The sequence below is a fragment of the Pelodiscus sinensis genome, chromosome 8 (genome assembly GCF_052426305.1).
Source record: "Pelodiscus sinensis isolate ZL-2025 chromosome 8, ASM5242630v1, whole genome shotgun sequence".
In the NCBI taxonomy this organism is placed as follows: domain Eukaryota; kingdom Metazoa; phylum Chordata; order Testudines; family Trionychidae; genus Pelodiscus; species Pelodiscus sinensis.
In genome coordinates, this window is record NC_143059.1 from 4,392,846 (window position 1) to 4,411,842 (window position 18,997).

General features: G+C 49.5%; 1 protein-coding gene across 1 annotated transcript in view; it reads right to left on the bottom strand.

Annotated features, from left to right (window-relative positions):
- Positions 1–3,838: 3,838 nt before the first annotated feature.
- FRMPD2 (FERM and PDZ domain containing 2) overlaps positions 3,839–18,997 on the bottom strand; it is a 43,355-nt gene continuing 28,196 nt past the window's right edge. The window contains exons 17-30 of the mRNA XM_089780331.1: positions 18,603–18,797; positions 17,651–17,754; positions 16,086–16,259; positions 15,333–15,440; positions 15,102–15,218; positions 12,650–12,885; positions 12,027–12,221; positions 11,437–11,530; positions 11,048–11,133; positions 10,723–10,870; positions 9,433–9,647; positions 7,696–7,794; positions 6,614–6,978; positions 3,839–4,231 (exon numbers count right to left, since the gene is read on the bottom strand). Coding sequence (XP_089636457.1) covers positions 3,889–4,231; positions 6,614–6,978; positions 7,696–7,794; positions 9,433–9,647; positions 10,723–10,870; positions 11,048–11,133; positions 11,437–11,530; positions 12,027–12,221; positions 12,650–12,885; positions 15,102–15,218; positions 15,333–15,440; positions 16,086–16,259; positions 17,651–17,754; positions 18,603–18,797 — 2,479 coding nt within the window. The 3' untranslated portion in view covers positions 3,839–3,888. The remainder of the gene's footprint in view (positions 4,232–6,613; positions 6,979–7,695; positions 7,795–9,432; positions 9,648–10,722; positions 10,871–11,047; positions 11,134–11,436; positions 11,531–12,026; positions 12,222–12,649; positions 12,886–15,101; positions 15,219–15,332; positions 15,441–16,085; positions 16,260–17,650; positions 17,755–18,602; positions 18,798–18,997) is intronic.

Consider the following 18,997-nt stretch of genomic DNA (forward strand, 5'->3'; position numbering starts at 1 on the left):
CTTTTGCGGAAAAACTCGCCAGCTGTCTACAGTGGCCGCTTGAATTTCTGCAAGGACACTGACTTCCTACTGTCTGAAATCAGTGCTTCTTGAGGAAATACTATGCTGCTCCCGTTCGGGCAAAAGCCCTTTTGCGCAAAAGGGCCAGTGTAGACAGCTCAGATTTGTTTTGTGCAAAAAAAACCCCGATGGCGAAAATGGCGATCGGGGCTTTTTTGAGCAAAAGCGCGTCTAGATTGGCACGGACGCTTTTCTGCAAAAAGTGCTGTTAAACGCAGTTGCGGAAAATCATGCCAGTCTAGATGTAGCCCTGGTGTGAACGGAACACTTTGCATGCGTATGGTTTAAAATACAATTTCATTGCGTACAGCATCGTGTATACAGGGCATCACTAAATGCTCTGTAGAAAGTCATTCATAACGGGGGGGCTTACGGTGAGTTTTACAACCTTGATTCGTTTATCTAAAGAGCTTTAGATAACGCAGCATGAAAGAATAATGATGAACTGGATTCAGCACAAGGGGTAGACCCGTAGTCTGCTTAACACATCTTTGCACTCCCAGCATCTCAGGTCTGCCACAGGCTGACTCCACCCCCGCATCATTTAGAGCAGTTTCAGGGCTACTCTAAGTTCTGCTCTCTTGCAATGTCCATCTAGACGAGGGCCACCCGCTCGCCAGCACATACATTCTATCACGCCCCCTATGTTAGCAGAGTCAGGAGTGGGGGGCATAAAGCCAGCTACGCTGGGGATTTCAGATCCGAGGTCCTATGCCATCCCGAAGGGGGCCAGGATCCAGTCCAATATCCAGCAACCATGCTGCTCTATGTTCCATCACGACTGCCCACTATATCAGCCAATTACCTCTGACGTCACATCCCACCAGCCAGCCAGGAGCCGCTCGGTTCACAGAGCAGCTGGAACGGGGAGGGAGCCGCAGCAGCAAGCCCGGAGGCAGAGGCGGAGCTGCGTCCTGGGGAAGGCTCACGAAAGCGTCCCGCCTGCTTTACCTTGTCGCCTTGATGCGCACGTCGCAGCTGGCAGCCTCGCACACGCGCACGGCATCGTCCAGGCTGAGCCCCTCGGTCCTCAGCCCGCAGAGGTAGACGATCTGATCCCGGGGCCGCAGGCTGCCTTCCACGCTGGCGGGGGAGCCTGGCACGATCTCCAGCACGTAGATACCCTGCAACTTGCTCCCGGCTCCTCCGGTTAACTTCAGGCCTGGAAGAGGGCAGAGAAGTGCATTGCGCCCTGGGTTTCCGAACGTTCCTGAGCCGTGAGACCAGGAGAGGGGAACAATCTCCCCTGGTCAACTCGGCCCCATTGATACCAGGCTGCACAAAGCACTGGATTGCTCCTGTGTGGAGCAATCCTGCCCAGCAGGACAGGTGTGGGCAGTGCTGCACAGGGAGATGTTACTGGAAGAAAGACCAGCACAAAACAAGGTGTTTATTGGTCTAACGTTGCTCCATGTTTCCCAGCTGACGTCTGATGTCAATATCTAGGCCTTTGGCCTACGCCCCTGTCATGCCAAAATCTGATCAATATGACAGATGCCACAGAAAATCTGGCTGAACCCTGATCTTACTGTCACGGCAGGTGTCTTGCCCCTCACTTCAGGAGCAGTACCATCCAGCTCCCTGCGTGATGATCCGGGCCGGCCTGAAGACTGGCACTGGGAAGCTGGCAAGCTAACCCCTCAGTGCACCGCTCTAGGATTGTGCCACTGCTTCTCCATCTCAGCCCCGCCACTGTCCTGGTCTAAAAAGGGGGCACATTTCAGTCTTTGCACCACATACCCAGTTGTCCGTTGTCGCCTTTGGTAAGGGTGATTTCAGGCATCTCGTCTGGTCCCCCGGCGGCAGAAGGCTCCTCATGAACCCGGCCAACCACCAGGCTCAGATCGGGAGCAGAGCTGTGCAGTAACGCCAGGGCGTCCTCGAAGGACCATGCGGTGACATCAACTCCGTTCACCTACACAACAGAGAGCAGCTGCAGCCCTGTCCCGGGTCCTTCATTACCTGACCACACCGTCCTGCCTTTCACCCCATTACCAAGCTCCATCTACGGATTTCAGGCAGCTCCCTCTCTGGTCTGTTATAGGATCCGCTGCTACAAAAATCTCTTTGCAAACAGACGTTCCGTGCATTTGCCCTAAATTGCTCCTTCAAGGTGCACGAAGAGAGTCTGAAAGGTTATTTAGGTTTATTGTCTTCCTCTTTTCTTTTTTAACTTTACAAATATCAGCTCTTGTCTACCCAATTTTTGTGGGGGTCTTTATAGAAGTTGGCAGAACTAGCAAGAGGACATCATGAACCAAGGCATGGAAACCTCAGCAATTCAGAGGGAAAGGAGAACCCAGTCAGACTCTTTAAAACTCTGGGGTCATGTTTAGTTTTTTTTAACATATTTAACTCAAACACCTGACATACACTTGCAGGGAAAGCTGCCTTTGTTAAAGAATCAACACTTCCAACACCCATCGATTTGAGGATTGAAAAATTTCCCGTTCCACTTCTTCTTGAAGGCATCCTCTCGCAGCAAGGAGACCCTGCCTAACGCAACCAGCCGAGAAAGAACCTTCAAAAAATCTAGGCTTTGTTTCTATATAAAAATTATTATGAATTATTTATCAATGGAGCTTGTTACATCTAATATAAATAAGTGAGGGTACGTCTACACTAGCTCGTTAGTTCGAGCTAGGTAGGGTAATGAGGGCAAGCGGAATTGCAAATGAAGCTCAGGATTTAAATATCCCAGGCTTCATTTGCATGTTCCCTGGTGCCGCCATTTTTAAATCCCCCTTAGTCCGAACTCCGTGCCCGTGGCTACATGCGGCACGGAGTAGGTAGTTCGAATGAAAGATCCTAATTCGAACTACCGTTCGAATGAGGAGTAACGGTAGTTTGAATTAGGATCTTTAATTCAAACTACCTAGTCTGTGCCGCGTGTAGCCGCGGGCACGGAGTTCGGACTAAGGGGGATTTAAAAATGGCGGCGCCCAGGAACATTCAAATGAAGCCCAGGATAATTAAATCCTGGGCTTCATTTGCAACTCCGCTTGCCCTCATTACCCTACCTAGCTCGAACTAACGATCTAGTGTATGAATGAATTAACATTGCTACTGTGTTATACCCCCACTACAAAGCAAGAGGACACTGGTCTACTGGTGTTTTTTCCTCCTTTTTAGTTCAAAGGATTTCTGTACCATAATGAGCCTGTCCCCTCTTCTCAGCCTTTTGTCAGATAGGACAGGCTCCACCAGGACTTCCTCCACATACAGGCAGTTGTCCAGTTTGTTTGGAACCACCGTGAATCCGTAGTCCTCATTCTCCGACCTCGTCACAGTAACAAGCACCTCCCTTTCCTGCCAAATGCAGCACAAGATGCATTTCACACTTTCCTTCCTCTTGCCGTCTTCCTTCACGTTGCAGATACAAATTAGGGAACGGCTCTTTAGCTGGGATAAATCAGCATCAGCTGTAGCTACGCCGATTCACCGTGGTGGGGGGTAGGTATTGCCAGATACTTTCACAAAAAATACCAAATACGGCAGGGGGGAAAAATGGTTAAGAAAAAACAAAACGGGGGACCAAAGTTGTTGAGGAAAAAAAAAAAGTCACTGCACCTTTAAATCCCTACTCTCCCCACTCCCCCCACCACCACACACAGCAGGGGAAGAATGTCCCAAGCGGCCTTCAGTCCAAGAAAAACAGAAAATACTGGATATTTTACATGTCTGGTATTTTCTGGGTTTTTTTACCGGACAGAGGCTACAAATACCGGGCCAATACCAGACACCTGGCAACCCTAGAGGGCGGGGTCTGGCCGTCAGTCTTTAATGCCCCAAGCAATGCACATATGCAGGGTTTGGGGCCTGGCCAGATCAGACCCTGTATTTCAGACTGTGATAAAAATATGGGCCATGACAATAGTACCTTACCCTGGTATATACCTCCTCCTTCTCCTCTCCCTCTAGTTCCTCCAGGTCCTCCCACTCGTTGTCACTATTGCCCGGCTCTTGAGCAGTCCAAGGGGCCATGGAAGGGCCGCGCGGCTGCGGGGTGGCGATAGCGGTGGAGGCTGTATCTGAGCTTCCGCCACACGAGAGCGAGGTCAGAGACGTGGAGCTGAGCGTGAGATACTCCTCATTGATAGGGGTGGTGGAGAGACTGCCAGGGACACAACAGGTACTGGCCAGGTCATCGTCACTCCTCTCAAAGGCAGGGCTGGCAAAGAAAAACCCATGTGACTGCAGAACAGGAAGGACTTGTCTTCCAGTCTTTTCACCAGCAGGACACTGGAACCTTTGCTGTATGCAGATTTGCCTCCCTTAGGGCTTATCTAAACAGCTAGGACACTAAACTGCTCTCCATGGGCCCCAGGAGAGCAAATAATCAAACGGGAGGCCAAACTCTGCGTTTTCTACAGTTAGCCTGGTCAGTGCAGGTTTCAAAATCTGCAAAACACAGACACGTTTTTCACAAAACATCTTCCAAAAACGTTTCCTCCTGTTGTGACTAGCTTTAGTTTTATTCTCACATATGGAAGAAAGGGTAAATAATAAAACTAGGGGGCTGTGTCTACACTGGCCACTTATTCCGGAAAATCAGCCGCATTTCCGGAAAAGCACTGACGATCTACTGTAAAATCATTAGTGCTTTTCCGGAAAAACTATGCGCTCCCGTTCGGGCAAAAGTCCTTTTCCAGAAAACTGTTCTGGGAAAGGGCCAGTGTAGACAGCACAGTAGTGTTTTCCGCAAAAAAAGCCCCTATCGCGAAAATGACGATTGGGGCTTTTTTGCGGAAAAGCGCGTCTACATTGGCACGGACGCTTTTCCGGAAAAAGTGCTTTTCTGGAAAAGCATCCTGCCAGCGTAGACATGCTTTTTCCGGAAATACTTATAATGGAAAACTGTTCCGTTTTAAGCATTTCCGGAAAATCATGCCAGTGTAGACGTAGCCGGGGTGTTTGAGTGTAAGGGTATGTCTACAAGCAACATTATTTCAAAATAACTTAGTCCGTGTCTACACAGCAGGCAGTTATTTTGAAATAATGTCGAAATACTGTCACGCTGGAGGACTTGTTACTCCGACTCCTGTAACCCTCATTGTACGAGGAGTAAGGGAAGTCGGAGGAAGAGTGCTCTGTTTCGAAATAAGTGCTGTGTAGACGCTCCCAATTTCGAAAGAAGCTATTTCGAAATAAGATACGCAATTGACGTAGCTCAATTTGCATAGCTTATTTTGAATTAAGCCCTGCTGGGTAGATGTTCCCTAAATGACTAACCATTTAACTGATAAGCAAATGCTTATTGGTTAACGGTGTCGTTTACACTCAGTGAAGCCTGCTCCCCCGGAACTGGGCTGGCAGCCCCAGGCTCTGAAATATAAAGCTAGGCATTTTTACGGGAGTTGATAAAAAAAAAAATTCTCTTCCATGTGGAATTTTGCTTTAAAAGTCTCTTCTTCTGTGGGACGTTTTGAACCCATTGGAAATCAAAATTTTCATCCAGGTCAGATGAAAATAACAAATGGGTTCTGTTTTTTTTTTAAGCAGAAGGATATCTTATGTTGAAATGAAATGAAAATAACCCCTTTGAATGGACATTTTGATATGAAGCGTTAATGTTGTTCGAGTTTATTTAAATTCAGAAGTTGAAACAAAATGACTTTTTAAGTTGATATCAAATAAATTCCATTAGATATTTCTTACCGGGGGGGGGGGGAGGGGGCGGATTGCCATTGGAATTGCCACGTTACTGCAAAAGCTTCCATTTCTGATTTAAACTGTTTTCTGCCAGGAAATCTTCCAACGCCATAAATGCTAATTGACCCACGTTTTCACACTAGAAATGTGCGTGTGAGCTAAAGGTGGGGTGAACCTGTAGCCCCCCTTACCCCCCACCTCTCCCCAAAATGTCTCTGAGCAAGGATACAGCCTTTCCTTTCTTTCAGAATGGTACATCTGGAAAAGGAGTCTTGTGGACGTTATGCTTCTAATACAGGGTGAGCGTCCCTTTGTACGTAATGCAAAGGATTTGGGAAAGACCTTGGGCCAGACTGATCCTCAATTGGTCTGCAGCCTTTTTGTGCCACTCTGCTAGTCCACGGGGACCTTAGACCAGATCTCAGTAACTTTAATTCCTAGAGCCAACACTCCGGTCATCTGAAGACGTGGGCTGTGCCCATGAAAGCTCATGATCCCATCTGCATGTGTTGTCTGGTAGCACTTCATAGACTAACCATTGGTTGTTTTTTACGTTTTTCCTGTTACAGACTAACTCGGCCACCTTCTGAAGCTTTTTAATTCCTAGGTTAGTCAGTAGGGGGCCTTCCTCTGGTCTCGGTGGAAGCTGCCTGAGGTGCTGGCGGGACAATGCACTTTATTTCCATACTGCATTATTCATACAAGTCTCTCACAATGCACAGCACCAGGAAGGAGGCAGGGGAGGGTGGAGATAGCAGGCTGGGACCGGCAGGAACAGCTGGCCAGGGGAAATGCTGGCCAATTAACACAGCAGTTCAAAGCACAGAATCTGGTGTTTCACCCCCAGCACTTCCCGGGGGGGTGGGGCAGAGTCCTAAGGGCAGAGCACCGCTTTGCTTACCTTCCAGCCCTTCCGCTCTCCTGTAGCGAGAGGCAGCTGTGCCTCACCTCATCCTCCAGCGAGAGGAACAACTCCGAGGCAAGAGCACCCTGACGCAATTTCCAGAGATGCTTGTGCATGCGTTCCCTGGGAGCTCCGGGCCTGCCACGTGGCTTCTCTTGGGGTTCTGTGTCCTGCTCCTCGATAGGCAGGCTCTCTTCCTCGGGAGGGTCACTGCAAGAGGCCACTACTTGGGAATCCATATGGTCCTCCAGTTCTGGAGAGGTACTGTCGCGCTCGCTATCGGCATGAGCCACACACCTGTTGGGCTCTGGGGTAGCTGGTGTCACCGTCCTGAACTCCTTCACCGGAGAAGGTGCTGGGGTCTACCAACATAGCAGAGAGAGAGGGATTAATCTAGATTCTTCTCCCTCTCCCATCAGTCCCTCTCCATCTTCCTCTGTTACTGGCCAGAGGAACGTAGCAGCACAAACATCAACAGGTTGCAGTTACAGTGTTGGAGGTATGGCAGAAGCAGCCGCTAGCTTGCTACGTAACTCTGAATCTCGTGGGAAGGAGGGGGAGGGCCAATCGAGGGTGGGGGGTGAGGGGGTTAACTAAAATGTTCATAAATGTTAATGAATGTGTATTGGTTCTGATGGCCCAAGATTAGACCGTGATGAACGTGTCCTCTCAATTCAGCTGACTTTAGGAACAAACCGCTACAAGGTGCTGAGGAACCAGAACCTAATTTCCTTCTCTGGTCATAGCCACACTAGAGACATTTGACACACCAGCCAAACTCCTTCTGCTACTGTCTCATCCCCAGAAGCGAGCGGGGGGGGGGGGGGGGGGGGAACGGGCTGCCGACTGTACGGATAATACGTTCTAAAGCCCCAGGGGTGGTGATGAAGAGGCGGTTTTGGTCAGTGGCTGAGGCTGGAAAGTTCTCTCAGGGGACCAGCCTAGGACAGAAAGGAAAGGAAAACCAGAGCTCCCTTGTGGAGCGGGGAATCCTCCAGGTCCGTCCTGCCTGGGACTCCCTGCAGTGAGGGTTTCCAGGCCTACAGATGCAAGCGCAGTCCGGAAAAGGCTTGTCTTACCAGTGCGCTCGGGTCTATGTCCGGAAGAAGCCCGTCGGGAGGCCTGCAGAGAAGCAGCGTGACTTGTCGAGGAGCGCCCCTCAGCAAGTGCAGGACGTCCTACGCGAGGGGAGAAATGCCGTCAGCCTGGCGAGGTCACGCCCAGCTCCCAAGCTGCAGCGCACCCCTCCCGATTAAGAGAGCAACATTCCTGGGACTAGAATGCACTTTGGTGCCCACAAACCTTTCTCTAGCACGTGCATCCAAAGGCCAAATTAGCCCTTTTACGCTAGCTCAGAATTTGGCCTTCCAGTGACCCCCGGGGTTCAGTGGCTCTTTGCTTTCAGTTGCAGTGAGGGGTGTAAGTTGCACCCAAGTAGTGTACGTCATAGAACCTAAAACTCTTGGGCACCAACACACACACCCCTTCCCCAGGTTTCTCCTGATTTGGTATCTTCTATAGGAACTGCTAGCTTTGCTGGAGCCTGAGGGATAATTAACAGTGTCGGCCAAAGGCTGTGACCAGCGTAGGCCTGGCCTTGGCAAAGTAACCACACACCAGGGCCTGAGAAGAACTTTACCTGAGGGCGAGAAATTAGGATTTGTAGCAATTTCTCTTTGTGTATTAGGCTTAGCTGGCCTGTTTTGTTTTATTTTAGCTTAGTAACGTACCTTGAGCTGTCTGTTATCCCTTGCAATCACTTCAATCTTACTTTTTATACTTAAGACGATCATTTTTGTTTGTTATTTAAACCCAGTGTAAATTATTGTGACCTGGGACAGTTGTGTCCATTTCTCATTCATTGATAAAGGGAGCGAACACTTTATGAGGTTACTCGGGGTAAAACTTTTATGTAGAGTGAGATGGATTGATTTGGGGGTTTGGTCTCACTTGGGCTGCGCTTCTGGGTGCTGTCAGGTCCCTGTGATAGAGTCTTCCCAGAGCTGAGCTTTTCTCAGTGTCTGTGTTGCTCTGCTGGGGGCTGTTATTCCAACTCTGTGCCTGGCTGGGGGAGACCGGAGCATCTGGCCCAGCAGGACAGGGTGGTGGAGTGCCCCAAAGGGCAGGCAGGAGGGCTCAGTGGCATGATCATTGCATCAAGTGACAGTCTCAAGGGGATCTCTGCGACTCAGCATGTCACACCCAAGTCTTCCAATGCCCTCTCCCTTGCTCTAAGCGTTTGACCCCATTTTCAGTGAGAAAGTGACACCCTATCACTTCTATGCAGCACTGGGTATCCTCGTTAACCATGGTTTTATTAATGTAGATCTATCCGGTGACTTCACAAGGGAAGAAAATATTATATTTTGACAAATAAACAGCAAAGATAGGCCTAGATTTGAATCTCAGTTCTATTGGTGTAAAACCTGGAGTAATGCCTATTCAAGGGAATGGATTTATTCCAATTTTTCACCACTATAACCGGAGACTAGAATCTGGCACATGGTATTTAGCTTGACATTATAAAACACCCATGAACCAGCGGGGAAAACGTGTCAACTCACATGTCTCAAAGCAACACAGACTCCAGCTAATTAAGTAATATGTGTGTTTGCCAATAGATGTTGTGTGTCAATGGCAGAAAGCAAGGCAATTAAATAGTGAAGGAAATTCGACATAACGATTTTATCCAAACGCGGTACAACGGTGCTTCTCCTGAGCCCTTTGGGCGAGAATAAAATAGTGCAGTGAAACTTCATTTACAGTTAATGAATCTGTTACACTGTGGGCGGCCCATTCAGAGCCCTGCGTGGTACCTGATACGAAAGTCCTTGAATAGGTTTCTCATTAACAGCTAAAATGACGTCCCCGACTTCAATCTCTCCGTTCTCTTCAGCCGGCTGCCCTGGAAACAGTCTTTTGATCCTCACAATTTCTCCTCCGCGGTGCTCGCAAGCTTCTCTTTCCATCTGCAGAAAACTAAAGCCGAGGCCGCTGGAGTTCTTCGTCAGCTTGACTTCAAAGGTGTTATCTGTTCAAAGAGGGAACAGGAACATGAGCCTGCTCTGGGCGCACAACTCCCGTTCCGCTCGGGAGAGTGCCGGTATGAAAACGACCCGCTCTGCCTCCCTGTTTGCAGCAGAGGCAGCCTGCAGGCGGGAATGACCGAGAGAACGGTTTTATGCCTTTCGACTGCTGTGAGCCCCGCTGTGTGGGCTCGGTTCTGACGGCCTGGGTTGGATTCTGTTCCGCCACGTGCATCGCTGGAGGAGTCAACCCCGGTCGGTCGCACCCGGGCATGCCCGCCGCAGGAGAGGGACATGGCCTTGTGGCAGATCTGCGCCGGGGCTGGGCTCCCTCGCACACCTAGCAGTGACTTAGCGTGTATTTACTGAGCCCCATTCCGATGTCTCTCACCCGCATCAGTCAGGAGTACGGAGCAGGGGGGCTACTCGAGTACATCTGGGGTTGTGCAGAGCAGAATAAGACCCATTTTTTCTTCCAGGCCAGAGGGACATGTGCTACTCCAGACACATACGGCCAAATACTGGCTTTTGCTGCAAGAAAGGTGCTGGGAAGGAGCCAGAGGAGAGGGGCACCCTGCTGTCTGAGTGCTTGTGGGGGAACGGGGAGGGGCCGGTAAGAAGTGGGACCTGCTGGACCGTCAAAGAAGGGCAGTAACAGCTCTCCTCAGCTCTGGTTCTCCGGCAAGGTTTGTGCATCATACGCTACAGCCCTGCCTCCTTTGGCAAGGTCCCTGTGCTCATGGCAGCATCTGGCTGCTCCTGGCGGGAGCATGCGGTGGAGGAGGAGAAAGGGGCTGGGTGCCCCATCCTGATCAGTGCCCTGGCTCACGTCCCTTAATCATTTAACCGTCCATATGCCCGGCGAAAGCAAAAAGCGTCACTCACAATGCCTACTAGGCCGGACTGTGCTCTTGCTTACACCAGGAGTCACTCCGCTGACCCAGGAGGTAGTTTACACTGCACAATCGGCAGGAAATAGTCTGCCCAGTGCAAATCGCGCGTGATCTTTCCCTCACTTCTTACAGAGCAGACTGAGTCGGGCGAGAGGAGGACACCCCAGATGCCTTCAACATCACTCACCATCTGTTGCAAAGGAGTAGCCATGGGGACCCACCGACAAGGGCGTTGCCAGGGAAACGATGGCCGATTTCTCCTCCGAGCTGCCGTTAGCAGCTGGACGCAGCTCTGCCGATTTGTACTGTCCCCTTTCTAGCAGCAGCCTGGCCACCTGACAGGAGATGATGGACAAGTTCCACTGACCCCCGGCACAGTCAGCATCAGCTTTTCATTTCTCCCTAACCAACAGAGCAGGAAAGAAATGCGCCTGGGCCCCGTTCTGCTCCCCTCCTCTGGACTCACACGAAGTTGCCCCTGGCTCCATCACGAGCTTCCCCCTTCCACGAACCTGGCCAGATTTCCTCAGGCATTCCACAGCTTGCTTGTGCGTGATGCCGCAGAGGCTGGTCCCGTCCACCTCCAGCAGCCGATCCCCTGGGGCAGACAATTGGGGCAAGTCGCTCTGGTGTTTCTACCACACAGGCATGAGCTACCGGCGAGTTAGGCTTTACAACGACTGCCCATTCCTGCAGCGTTTGCCATATTTCCTCGCTAGCCCTCGCGCTGAGAGCCAGCACGAGCGACACTGATTGCATATTCGGCATCCCAGACAGCTGGAAGCTATGCCTGTCTGCCCCTCCAACTTGGTACCGCTAACCCATTTCAGAAGTCCCTGCAGAGAACGCAGCCCCGCACATTTAGTTCTGCAGCACAGAATCGTGTTGTCACGTGCTCTACCTTTCTTTATTTGTCCATTCTTATCAGCTGGTCCTCCGGGAATAACGGACTTCACGTATATCCCACCATCACGCACGCTAGTGTTGATTCCACCCTGAAAAATATTCACCACTCTTTACAGTAGTGCCTCGGCATGATTTCTCCTCCCCCGGTAAAAGCAAAGCAATAGTCTGAGATGTTGAGAAGCAAATTCTGAACGGAGTTTTTCAGAAATTACTTATGTTTAAAATCTGTTGGGAGGGGCTGGAAACAGACACTTCCCCCACTTTATATCTGGTTTGTAACATGCTCCTCAGATCAACGTAAAGCACTGTGCGTATCTATACAGTTACACACAGTTTTTTAATCCTAATCATTCATAAACTCCTCCCCATACCACTAGGAATGTGGTTACATCTTAAAGCCTGCTAACAGGCCTAGCTCCATACATGTGCGTAATGTGCTCAGTACAGCTTTAGCTAAGCATCATAGCTTTTAGAGCCATACTGAGGCTCATGGCTTTAGCCCCTAAGGTCACAGGTTCAATCCCTGCCAAAGACCCAGGTTCATTGACTTTACAGATGCATTGTAAGACCAACAATAATACTTGCAGTCACGCTGATACCAAAAGTCCCATCTTCTTTATCCAGCTCCACAGAATAAATTTCATCTGAATTGCTTTTGGCGGACGGTGGAAAACGGGAGGAGCTGGCTTCCTGTCTCAAAATATAAACACTAATGAGACAGTTACACCGGAGACAAAAAAAAGATATTCCAGCAGAAATAAAGGGCTCAGTCCTAGTCTCCTTTACAGCAACGTAAATCCAGAGAAACGCCACTTATGGCCACTGCATTCCTCCATGTTGATAGCTAGAATGTGACTCAAACTATGTAAGCAGAGCCCTGCAAACCCACGGATATGCACTTTATAGCCACGGGTATCTGCATCCACGTGTGTGTGGATGCAGATATCTATGGCACATTTTGGCAGACACAACATGTGGTATCCGCATAGGGTGGAGCTTTTGAAAGTGAAAGTAATCAAGACGCGTTTTTTTTCAGCAACCCGGCCCCTCCCCTTTGTCGAAAAGCCGCGTAAACCTCATTCCCGCGGAATTTGCATATCCTCTTTCGAAACTTCCCCATAGTCGAGATGAGCCCCCAGTGTCCCCTGATTCCATGATTCTACATTTGTCATTGTGTCACAGCTGCGCAATATCAAAACTGTGGTTACCTCTCTTTCCATGTTGTCGATTGAAAACACAGGAATCTTGGGAGCCAATTTTGGGGCTAAGTTCCAAGAAAGAACCTTTTCAAGTTCGTCTGTGTTTATGTCTGGTCCTTTGGAAGATGCCATATCATAGTCTTGAATCTTTTTTCTTCTGCTGTCTGCACAAGAGATCTCAGATCCACTAGTGCTGTTTTTCCTTGACAGATTCTTCTCCTCGTTGACTCCTTCTTCAGATATGTCTGTGGAAACAGAGCCAAACCAAACACTGACAGGTGCAAAAATCCGGGGAGAAAGACATTATGATGTATTGACATAGGAGGAGTTCGCTTCAAAAGTGACTTTTTCCTGAAATCTCAGGGCCATTTACAAAACAAGCCAAATTTGAGTAAGAGTTGTATGCCATAATGAAGATAAGAATTTCTGCTCGGAAATATAGGGTAAGGTTATTCATTTCACCTCTTCAGCACTCAAGAAGTTCAGAAAATATTTTGCTGAATTTTTAAATAGAACAAACTTTGTTCTTGGACTACGATGGAGCACGGAAACTTTTTTAGCACACACACACAAATTTAAGAAATGTATCAGCCCCAGAAAGGGGCAAGAGTAGATGGAGTGTCGGAGGGAAATCACATTTCAGTCTTCGTTATTTTGTTTGATATTTTAACGGCTTTAACGTCTATTGATATTTCTTATCTGTCTCATCTTTTTTGAGACAACCAATCACTATTCATTCCTGTCATGTCTGAAGGCAACCACCTTTTCTTAACCAATGCGGATGTCAGAACATCTTCAGGATTTGATGATTTCCCACGTCGAAATTTTCTTTGTTTTCTCCCCCTCTCTGCTTTGGAGTGAACTGATTGCTAGTCTGACAGCCCAAGGGGCAGAATTTCCTCCTTACGACAAAACAGGTAAAGCACACAACAGGTAGCTTTCCCACACGGCGCTTCCAGTGTCCCTCAACACGCCCCTAGGTGGAGCACCAAGAGTGAACTAAGAATGGAACTTTCTATTCTCCCATATTCCGGCTCTTATGCTCTGCCCTTCACCTTAATATTTGAGCTCCTGAGCGCTGGGGATCCAGCTCGGATCCTGTTCCAGGACATATCAAGACCCTATGGGAACGCTGAGAGGGACGGATCCATTCGGTGCAGGAGGTCCAAAGGGGCTGAGTCAGAGAGAGCTGGAGGAAGAAGTTTAAGGTGTCTATGGGGGGGACTGTTGTTTTCCGGGAATGCTTTGTGTGGTGCATCTGGGCCGGCCTTCTCAGGGGCCCAGAGGGGCCCGGGCCACTTCAGCATTTGAGGTCCCTGGCCATAATAAAAAATGACAACGCGTAAAACAAAATAAGGCGCCAGGAAAAGAGTGAGCCGTAATTTGATTATATTTGTATTGAACAAACGCTTGTCTAGCCTCTTTCTGTGCAAGAAAAAATGAACAAGTGTCTAAATGTGAGGGCCCCTTTGAGCTTGGGGCCCAGGCCAAAGGCCCTCCTGCCCCCTCCCCCACCGATTTGATTGGCCCTGCATCTGGACCCTCGTTAGTTTTAATCTGACCCTGGTAACCCTCTCTTCTTCACACAGCGTGTAGTCAACCTGTGGAACTCCTTGCCAGAGGACGCTGTGAAGGCTAGGACTATAATAGAGTTTAAAGAGAAGCTAGATAATTTCATGGAGGTTAGGTCCATAAAAGGCTCTTAGCCAGGGGATAAAATGGTGTCCCTGGCCTCTGTTTGTCAGAGGCTGGAGAGAGATGGCAGGAGACAAATCGCTTGATCATTGTCTTCAGTCCACCCTCTCTGGGGCACCTGGTGCTGGCCACTGTCGGTAGACAGGCTACTGGGCTAGATAGACCTTTGGTCTGACCCAGTACGGCCGTTCTTATGTTCTTATGTATGAACGACAAGGTAGCCCAGGCTCAATGGCACGTGTGTTTCTTGGCCACTTGTGAGGTGCACACCCACAGACTAAGAAGTGAACCATGGGGTCAATCCTGCATCGAAGTGCCCATCGATTCTCATGTGCTGGGACAGATCACCAGCTCATTTCACAGTGACTGTTGGACAGCTGTCCAGGGAAGCTACTTGTGGTCACTTGCACTTACTACCGAACGAGACTGGATTATGACCTGCAGTTTAGAAGCAAAAGGCTCCAAAGGTATCCCGTTAAAACAGCCCTGCAAATCCGTGCATGCCCATTTTTAGGGAAGTCCGTGGATATCCATTTTTAGGGATGCAGATACATATTTTGTATCTAGTAACCTGCAAATGTGCAGATATCCACTTTATATCAGTGGGTATCAGCATCTGTGGATGTGAATGAGGATTTCCACAGATCATTTTTGCAGACGTGGGTACCAATTTTATATCCTTGCAAGGTTCTACCCATTAACAGTGCCCTGAGTCAACCACTGATCATGACCCAGAAAACCATTCATTTCCCAAGCCCTATTGTACCTCTGGGTTGAGAGATGATCAGTTCCACTTCGTCAGGAGAATTCTGTATAATTTTAACTGCAGTGTTAAAAGAAACACCCTCCAGGCTAACATTATTCACGGATATGAGTCGTCCCCCTACAAACAGGATTAAAACAAAACACATCAGGAGGGGAGGGGGAATTAGGTCAAATCGGTTTATTTTAAACCATGAAAGTATTTGAATTCTAATTAAAAACTGTGGATGGTGACCTGGTTTGATATGCCCCGCTCTGTCTGCAGGTCCCCCGGGGATAATTGATGCGATAAATATTCCAAGGTCTAATTTCCCCACATTTTCTCCTCCAATAATTACAAAACCTGCAAAAGTGAGATAGCGTGAGAAGTTGGAAAAGCTGGCGTGAGTTTACAAAGGAACCCTATGAAAACAAAAGCATCTTTCCCACTATCTGCCTACTCTGGGGAACGGAGCTCTTTGATTTTGCCTCATCGAGGTCCATCTTTGGGAAGCACGTCAGCGTGCATTTGACTTTAAGAGTGCACTTTTTCTTCCCATAGATTCTAAGGCCAGAAGGGACCACTGTGATCACCCAGGCCTGCCCCCAAATCATTCCTCGGGCAAGTATTTTAGAAACACGGCCGATCTTGATTTAAACTTTGTCAGGGATGGAGACTGTTCCGGTGGTTAATTACTCTCACCATTATAAACTTCACCCTTCTTTCCATTTGGAATTTGCCTCGCTTCAATTTCCACCCATTGGCTCATGCTAGAGTAGACCTTTCTCTGTTAGACTGAACAGCCCATTGTTAAATATCTGTTCCCCACACCGGAAATTGACAGCATTTCTGCAACTGCTGGAATAGCTTAGCCTGTTAGCCAGGATTTGTTTTTTTGAATGAGCTTTTAAAAAATGTATTGACTAGAAAGGAAGAGTAAATCTAAAGGCCTATAAACATGCTCAGACAGGCCTGGTAGCAAACATGCCGTTCCCGCCCCGTACTCACCAAACCCATTTTTTGGATCTCGTTTTAAGGTGACACAAATGATTTCTCTTTCTAATCCAGCCAGCGTGTTCTCTCTTTGGCTGACGGGGGAACCTGGGGCTGCAGAAACAAACAGCTGGAGTAAACAGGCCAGAGCAGACAAGGAAAGGACTCCACCATGATTTGGGTCATTGTGTGTTTAGAAGGTAAGAGGCTTTCCTCTTCATTTCAACATTATTCCGCATATTTGGGCATTCGTATGTCGCAGATCAGAGGTGCTAGATCAGTGGTCCCCAACGCGGTGCCCGCGGGCACCATGGCACCCACCGGGCCATTTCTGTGCGCCTGCCGAGTGATCGGGGCCGGCCCCACCGCCAGGCACGTGGCGCATGGGCTGTACCGGCCCTTGGGTGCGTAGCGTACGGGCGGCCCCAACATGGCACAGGAGCAGCGCCGGCCCCAGGCATGCAGCACATGGGCTGTTCCGGTCTCGGGAGCGCAGCATATGGGCGGAATAGGATCAGCACTGGCTCCGGGCGCATGGTGTATGGGCAGCCCCACCCCTGGGCGTGCGGCACAGGAGCGGTGCCGGCCGTGGGAGTGCGGCAAATGGGTGGCACTAGCACCGGGCACACGGTGTAGGGGTGGCCCCGCCCCTGAGCGCATACGCGGCACCGCCCCCAGGTGCCCGGCGCGTGAGTGGCTCCGCCCCCAGCAGCCCCAAAGGTTGGGGACCACTGTTCTAGATGGAGAGCCCTGTACGTATCTACAGAAGGGATCAGTGCAAGCTGCCCCCACAATGTCCCACCTATACATATTTCCCTTCATTTGGAAATCTTTCTGTTCTACGCTGGTTCAGCACAAGAGGATTCCGGCCTGCGACTGGCTCTCCTAGGCACTACGGTAACACACCTGGAAATGTACAGTGCCTAGCGCAGTGGGGCATGACTGGTGCCATGATCATACAAAGAATCCACAGCAGGTATCTATTTAGGGACTTAGGTACCCTAAAGCACAGGTTAGAAAAGGCATCCAGGTTGTGCTGCACCCGGCATTATAACACCTAACGGACGTAGCAGCCTCGACTGTCGATGCCTAAATCCCTGTTGAAAATGAGATTTCGGCTCCTCAGTCTGCTAGGCCTTGCCACGCCGAGGGCAGCAACCCCAAAACATTTTCTCAGATCAGGGCCTGGTCTCCATGCACTGCGGAGGTGGCAGGTGCGGTAACGGGATCCAGGCAGCTCCACTCGTGGCGATGGCTTTTGAGTGGGGTCCCTGATAGAACCACGGCCCCTACTGCAAGGTAGACACTGGACGTGTGGCTTTGTGCAGCCTCGCAGCAGGCATGTGGATACAGCTGGGCAGCCTGCCTGAAGACAAGGGGGCACCCCTGGGGAATAGCTTGGCTTGTTGGGCCCTGACGGCTCACGGGGATGCACAGAGAACAAGCCTGGGTTAGTTTGCAGGCCTGTATGTGAGAGCATTAGTCTTTTACACTGTAAAGGGAAGGGTCTGATCTGCAGTCGCTGGGACATGATGAACCCGGGGCCCGTCTCGGCGTGCGTCACAGACAGTTATACTCACTGCTGGCTGTATTCGGAGCGGAGTGGATGGAGAGATAGTCATAGCTCCGCCGTTTCTCATTCAGACTGATGTGTACTTCTGACTGGGACAGTCCCGAGTGGGAGCTAGGGGCAACCCAGGAGACGGACGTTAACGACACAAATGGACAGCAGCACGCTCCCTCTTCAGAAAGCTTTTCAAAGCAGGTGGGAGCCAAGATGGGAACAGAGAAATCGCTGGCTCCCGGACATGAACTCAGGCCACCAGGTCTCCTTATCAGAAAAGGCTGGGCTTCGTTTGGCTGGCAACAGTGGTCAGCTGATATCCACGAGGGATGTGAGAATGTAACCAATCAACTATTAACTCATAAGTGGGTGCTTATCAATTAACAGTGTCATTTACACTCAGCGAAGCCGCCTCTTCCATCCCTCCCACCCAACTGCTCCCTTTCCATTTTATGAGAAACAATCGAATTCCAGGCACATCCTGTTGTCCTGGCACAACCAATCCCTGACTTGCCGTGCTGTACGTTACGATAAGAGGCAGCTCCCTGCCACACTTACCATTCAGGAAGAGTTCTTGAACAGACAGACTCACAGAAGGACAGACAGATAGATGAACATTTCTATAATATATAGTAAGAAGATAGTGAAATATACATCTCAGCCTAAGCCTTCTCCTAAATTTGGCTGCTTTCAAGGGCTTCTTACTACAGGACCCCTTCTCTCTCTACCTTTAGTCCCCTCTGGCTCAGAGATTTTCAGATCTCTGTATGTCCCAATATTGGAGCTGATAGGACCCTCCTGGTCTGACATTAGAGCAGAATAGCGGAAGTAACTCTGCGCCTTCATACAGCGTCCTAGAATTGGACACCCCGTCAGACAAAGGTTTTAGGTAAAAATCGCAGGCCCAATCACTGAGCCAACTTCTGCTCTTTAGTCAATTGCAGAGGGAAAGGGCAATTTAAACGTACCTGCCTAGGTTGCTTTTGTCTCCGATCCCATTGTGGGTTTCCACACTGAGGTTATCGCAAGACTTGCTCAGCATCCCACCAGACATCTGCTCCAGGCTGGTCCCGTACAGCACGTTTTCTGAGCGGGACAGTCTCTGAATCAGGGCAAGATGTTCGTGCTGAGTTGCATTTGATTTCACTATTTCCATAAACTTGCTTTCCTCTGAAGGGGAAGGGGAAATGAGAAAAGATAAATCCACTGACTTTCTTCCGGCCTTTTACGTTCAGAACTGCTTTCTCTCTATCTTTTTCAACATCCAGCCTTACAAGGCATCTGACATTTTATATCGTTGTTCTGTTATTCCTAATGCTATCGAGCGGTTGGGGTGTGAGAAAGGGGTTTCTAACTTCTTCAA